The 6800-nt window shown below is 46.2% G+C and overlaps 1 protein-coding gene across 1 annotated transcript; it reads right to left on the bottom strand.

The window, feature by feature from the left end:
• Positions 1 to 353: 353 nt before the first annotated feature.
• Positions 354 to 6539, bottom strand: LOC147080181 (maestro heat-like repeat-containing protein family member 1). The gene has a single exon (XM_085981236.1). It carries the CDS (start codon positions 5309 to 5311, stop codon positions 485 to 487), a length of 4827 nt encoding a protein of 1608 aa, XP_085837362.1. The 5' UTR covers positions 5312 to 6539; the 3' UTR covers positions 354 to 484.
• Between the last annotated feature and the right edge of the window lie 261 nt (positions 6540 to 6800).

Below are 6800 nucleotides of genomic sequence, written 5' to 3'. Positions count from 1 at the left end.
GCACAACCTGACGGAAACTCTAAGCTGGGGAGTGCAATGTCAAAGTTTGCGCATGATACGAAACCTGGCAACATACTAAATAGTGAGCAGAATATCAGACTCAGGACAGACTGGCAAAATGGGCAGACACATAGCAGATGCAAGTTAATGTGAATAAGTGTAAAGTGATGCACTTTGGGAGTGCAGGGAACTGCATCTATAAATAAACTAGCATGATGATCCAGTGAAGAATTACATGGAGTGAGGAGTAGGATCTGTGTCTAATGTCCAGTGTGAGAGAGAGAGAGAATCAGGAGCGGTCACTCCCAGTCACGCAGCAGTGGGACCTGCACCATTTGAAGACGCACCAATAGTTACAATGGAACAACAGGATATTGATTTATTTACAAACCATAAAATTACATATTTACAAATCAAGTTGAATGAATGATCACTTTGCTGCTAAGAGGACGCGGAGAAGGTTGGTGGCCTGAGCGTCGAGTCTTCAGTCTGATGGTGAACAGCAGCAGTTCATTGTGCAGATGTTCCACCAGGTGGCCCTCCGGGCGGGTTGGACACGTTCTGACTGTTGAAGTAAACATGCAAAGGCCACTGCATGTGCTTGCAGTTGTTCCTGGGGGCTCTGGAAGAAGGACTCGCAGTCCGCGGCATATGAGGAGATCTGTTTGGGGATATCTTGGGCCAACTGTTGTGAAAGGTCTCTTAGGAGGGTCATGTAGTTCCTGGTGGGCTCCTTCGCATACTTGTCAATCAACAAGGAAGCCTCAACAGATCCAATGAGTGGGAAGAGCAACCATAGTGTTGATAAACAAGACCTAGTGACCTCCTCACTCTTTCCATTCAGGTGTAGCAACAAACGCACCAGGTTGGAATGGACCAGTCGGCAGAAGAAGGATCTGGAACCTCCAATTCCACACTTGGCCAAGATCCCCAACACTTTGAACGCTTCAGCCCGCACTCTATCAGACTCTGCCTCAAAGTGTGGTTGAATCCTGACGAGGATTTCCTCTACATAAGGTTGGATGGTGTTTGCTTGCAACTGAATTAAGTTCTTTGAGAGGCACGACAGCACCTCAAAGATTAGCACCTCCTTCTGGTTCTTCATGTTCCCCAACAGACTAATCATTGTGCACATCACTTGCAGACGCAATCCTTTATTCTTGGGGTGTGCTCTAATGTTGTACAGGCCTCTGACACACAGCAACCGGGTAACTGGAGAAGCATAGAGCAAATATCTTAACAATCTATTCGCCAGAATGCCTGTGAGATGCAGCTGTGAAACCAGGGGAGATTTTAACAGCTCTGCAAAGAAGGAAACCAAGGTGACTGCCTGACAGTCTTGAACAGTATGGAATTGAGTTGCCAGCTGTTTCACAATGCCAGTCAGACTGGCGCCAGCGTATCTCACCATTGCTCTGGCCAGCAGGACAACCCCCTTGTCAGACTTGCAGAGATCCATCATCTGGTCCCATCCTCCACTTTGCACCATATCATGAAGCACTGCTTCATTATCTGTTTGAGCTAGCAGGTCCTTCAGTGTCTCCACACAGTTCACACAGACATTGCTGCTTTCAGGTGTTAGAGGCTCAACTGAGAATTCTCTTTGCTGCAGTTGACCATCAGGAACAAAGTCACTGACCAGACAAACATTAACACACGAGCTAAGATAAATGAGTAGGACACTAAATATCTGCGGGAATAACATAGCCACCGCTTTTGCCGACTCAGGCTTAGTTATTATTTCGTGCAGCCCACAGATGGCAGCCAGGGATTCAAGGGTTGCGTTATCTCTGATGGGATAGGTTCTGCTCATTGCAAATTCTAACTGTTCGTTCAGTCTGTCCAGCAGCTCTTCTATTTTACTCGTGGCACATTCTGTGTCCTTGGCCAGTGATCGCCACACATCACTGATGTACTTGTCCGAAGGGACAGGGTAGGTGGGGAGACAGGACACAACTGTTGCTCTATTGTGTGAGGTCAGTATGGCGATACTCTGTAGAACTGAAAGTCTCACGTTCTCATAAGGAACTGACTGCAATTCAACGCTCAGCACGTGAAGTATCTCCAAGACCTGATCCCCAAGTTCACTGCCACGTTTTTTAATTATGTTTTGCAGGAGCACAGCGGCTGCACCGGAACAACTGAGGTGCTGGTCGGACAGTCCTTTGAGGGCCACAGAGAGCAAGCTGCCCAACTGGTCATGGGGCAAACACTTGGAAATTACCTCTGTGATCTGGCAGCATGCTTGAAAGATGACTGAAGCATCAGGGTTAGCTAACTGTTCCCTGACTTCTTTCAGAACCTCCAACTGCTCCTTTTGCTGATCCAGATTGCTGCCTTCGTACGGCAACTGAATCGACAGGATGATGCACAAGGTGTCCAGAGCCATCTGTCGAACGGGAAGCGATGGGTCTGCACAACGCGGCATCAGTCGTCCAATCAGAGTCCCCGTGTTATTTCCAGGCGTTACATTCTGAACATTGAGCTTCTCCCAGTAAAATTTCAGAAGCTGTATGGTCGTGTCCATGGCTCTCTCTCGCTCATGAGGTTTTGCTGAAATGATCCAGACTTCTACCTGATTGAAAATGACCACAAATCCTTCAGGGGACAGGTCCTGAAGCAATAATTGCTTCAGGAGCTCTTGCAGGGAACTCATAGTTTGGGTATAAAGTGTTCCCATTTCTTTTCTGTTACTATTCATGTCTTTGTCCAGTTCTGAAGGTAACAAGCTGAAAGTACTGGTCAGGCAGGTTTGAATCAATTTGCAGGTGTCAGCTCGGTTTGGCTCAATGTGTAGTTGTATCAGATGTTTGCAGGCATTCATGGCTAACTGTCGAACAGGGCTCTGCAGCAGCTCTGGTGGCTCGGCCTCGATAAGATCCAGCATGCATGTCAGCAGCTCCCTGTTTCTGATAAAGTTGAAGGGAGCTCTCTGGCGATTTGAATGTAGGGATCTGGCTATCAGAGTCACGGTCTGTATTAGGCTGAGCTTTAGTGCGAGATCCCTGGATTCAGTCTTGTTCTCCTGTCCACTTGTAATGTATTGGTTGATCACAGCCGGCAGAATGTGGGTCTCGATTGTGGACAGCATTAGTTCCTCAGGTGCGTAGAATGCCAAGTTCCCATAGCACAGAACCAGTGTGCTCCTGGCTTTAGCCAAATCCACATCAGGCTTGACCCCAAGAATATTCAGGAAACTTTGAGTTTTCTTAAATCTGTTGGAGTTAGCAAACTCCTCCAGGCTACTGAGGGTATCATGAAAGTGTGTCATGGCACAGAAACCAATGGCGAGAGCTGCACCCTCTCTCTCCGCACTCTCACTGTGCTGCACACTCAGTAGCATTTCGTAAAGCTCCTCCTTTATTTTTGTTGTGCGGGTCTGACGAAGCACTGTCCCAAATGATTTATAGAGAAAGCCTTTCTCTTGTGGGGATAGGTGGTTGGTGTTAATCTCTCTATGTATTTCATTAGCGAGCTGGCATGTCCATTCCTCGTCATCAATGGCATTGAGTGTTCTGGACAAGAACAGCAATAATTTCTCCTCCCATTCCTTTTGGGCCAGAGACTCCTTTGAATTCTTTAGTAATTGTTCAACCAATGATGGAAGCTCCTCTTCCCACTCTCTCTCAGATGCTGGGCGAATATTGAGGCTCAGGACTTGCAATAGCCTCAGTGCCGCAGCTCCTCGGCTTCCTCCCTGATATGGGCAACAAGAAATGACGAGGAGCCGGGTCAGCAGTGCCTGGGCTTTCGGGAGATTGGCATCTTCATTGTAAGTGAGGAAAAACCTCTCACTGCCGGCTTGCAGTTTCTTTTTTCCAAGATGTGCTGAACAATTACAGATTGTTGTTAAAGCCTTGGTGTACTGGGTCATGGTGACAAACTCCAGTAAGAATGGCCAAAGGACATCCTCCATCTTCACTGCAGCTGTGATCACACACATCACTGTTTCACATACTGTGACTAATTCCTCAGTTGTTACCTGGTCTGGCTGATGATTGGGTGGTTCCAGGGTCCCTGAATCAACAGATGCAGCACACTGTTGGATGACAAATTCCACCATTGCCTTTCCTCCCTCTAGCTCAAGGTAACCTTGCTGGGCCATGACACATATTACCTGGGCAATTAGTTTCTTCTCCTGATTGCTGCGCTTGTCCAGGAGCAGTGGTTTTATGGCAGCCACAATCTGAGCCTTCTTCCTCTCAAAATGTGAGGAGACCGATATGATGAGTTGCCTCAGTACATTGAGTGTTCCTACTCTCATTTTTTGGTCAGCGTTCTCCAACTGTGAGAGGAGAAATTCGACTATTGTATCTGCATAAGCTGGGACCAGAACTCTAAAACAGCAAAGGATCTTATTGCATTTCTTCGCAGCAAAATGGTTAGTATACCCTGCCGAAACACACATCTGCTGGTGGAGACTTTTAAGCAGATTGCCCATCTGTGTTTTCAGCCCCAGATACCTCATCTCTATGGCAACATCCAGCACCCGGCACAGACACTCTGTGATGGAAAAATGCCCTGGTTGCTTCTTGTAGAGAGACAGGATGCCTGGAATTATCCTGGGCAGCTCTTTTTCCAGTGCGTCCTTGGGCAGCAGGGAAATGACATAGCCTAGAGCTTCTACTATTGAGATCTTCAATTCAGAGGACTCCTTCTTGAACCACACCTTGAATAACAGACTATAGACAGTGTTGATTTCGGTGGAGAAAGAATCTTTAGTCACGTTAGGGTCTGAGGCTTTCTCCATATTTCCCAGATAGATCAGGATGCTCTTGCTAAAACTTCCTACCGCTGAGGCAAATGCAGTCTTCAGCTCAGCCTGTTTAACGCCAACGAATACTGGAATCATGATCCCCAAGATAGATTTTAGTAAAGGAACCATGCCGTACACATTTTCCATTGACATTTTTGTTAAGGTCTTGACCATGTACACATGCGGAAGGTGCCCTTGTTTGAAACTCTTTGTCGTCAACTGGACAACTTCATTTCTGAACCTGAAGCTCATGACAACCAGGAGATTGCTGGCTGCTTCCTGGCTGGCAGCTTGTGCTCCTGTTAACATCGTCATCCACATTGCAGCCAAAGAGATAACTTTCTCAGCAAGTGCTTGGCTGATTTGATCAAGGTTGTCCTTGATAATCATCGCCATGCTCTCCAATACTACAACACCGTATGGAGCTGTCCGCGTGGTGTGATGGCACAGATAGTCATGGCAGCTCATTAATACTATTTCTGGGTGCTGACGCCCCAATGTCTGGAGGGTCTTTGATATTCTCTGATGACAACGTTCATCTTCCTCGGCTATCATCTTCACGAAGGCAACCGAGAATGTCCCTCAATGTGGAAACAGTCAGCAGTCAAATTCTACAACTCTTCAATATGAAGAAAGGTTTCAACCAAATAATTTCTGTGAGTAATGATCAATTAAAGATTGTCTTTGTTCACTAACTCTCAGTATGAAATCAGATCTCTGCTCGGATGTTGTTCCCTGACTTCTTTCTCTCCAATAATTAACACTGTTCCTTTCCACAGTGTTTTAAATTTGTTCTTGGTGATCTTCCAAAATTTGGATAGATTTGATGAACGCACTTGTCTTTAAGCTCTCTCCTCTTTGCTCTCTCATGCACAAATGCACAGTTTGAACCACTTTGCTGTGTCTTGTCCACCCGTGGTTTCTGGGTTGTCATGGTTTTCATTGTGAGGCCATGTTACATGACCCCTCAGTTGTGATGTCGTCCTGGGTTATGTGCCCATATAAGTCTTGTCAGCTGTTTATGGCAGATTAAGGTGGGGGGGGGGTTGTTGTTGTTGTGCCTCGACAGGAAGTAAATTATAAAGGGATTGAAGCTGCTTCATGAGGTCATGAAGTTATTGTGACATCAGAGCACTTGTTCCAATCGTCACTCCTTTAAAATCCTTGTTCTCTAGTGCCTACCACCCTGGTTTCTCACCCACATATCCTCCCTGATTTCCTCCTTCAACCTCTGGACTCAGTGACTCCTCATCCTTGGTCATTTCAATCTCCATTTCAACTTCCCTTGCCCTCTTCTCATCTGATTTTACTGCTCTCCTGTCATCCTTTAAACTCTCCTACCCATATTGATGGCCTCTAGTTATGCTCTTCCCCACAAGTAGAAACATTCTCTCTGTAACAACTTTATCAACATTTTTCATAATTTTAAATATCTCTAATAGGTCACCCCTCAGCCTTCTCTTTTTCCAAGAGAAAAGAGACCCAGCCTGTCCATCATTTACTGATATGTATACCCTCGCATTTCTGGTAACATCCTTGTAAATCTTCTCTGCACCCTCTCCAGTGCCTCTATATCAGTTTTTATCAAACAATTGGAGCTTTCAAGACCGAGGTCGATAGACATTTTTGTTGGGCAAGGGTATCAAGGGATATGGAGCAAAGGCGAGTAAAGGAGTTGAGATGCAGAACCAATTGAACGGAACAGGCTCGAGGGGCCGAATGGCCTACTCCTGTTCGTCGGACTTATTTACCACATTGGGACCAATACTTGACCCAATCAATATTTTACCCTAAATGCTTTGGTTCAAGAAGGCGGCCCACCACCACCTTCTCAGGGCAACTAAGGATGGGCAATAAGTGCCAGCTTTACCAGCGATGGCCACATCCAGAGAACAGTAACTCAGGCCACCATAATATTCAGTTAACCACCCTAGGGTTGTACAGCTCAAAGTGCTATGTCCTAACACAACCTGTTGCATCTTGACACTCTCTTGTGCTGTGGTACAGCATGTTGTGTATTAAACTGGAGTTATACTGTACTCTG

The sequence above is a fragment of the Somniosus microcephalus genome, unplaced genomic scaffold, assembly GCF_052327205.1.
Source record: "Somniosus microcephalus isolate GS21.2 unplaced genomic scaffold, FLI_Smic_1.0 scaffold1920, whole genome shotgun sequence".
Classification (NCBI taxonomy): domain Eukaryota; kingdom Metazoa; phylum Chordata; class Chondrichthyes; order Squaliformes; family Somniosidae; genus Somniosus; species Somniosus microcephalus.
The sequence above is the reverse complement of the archived record's forward strand: the minus strand, read 5'-3'. Positions and strand labels throughout refer to the sequence as shown.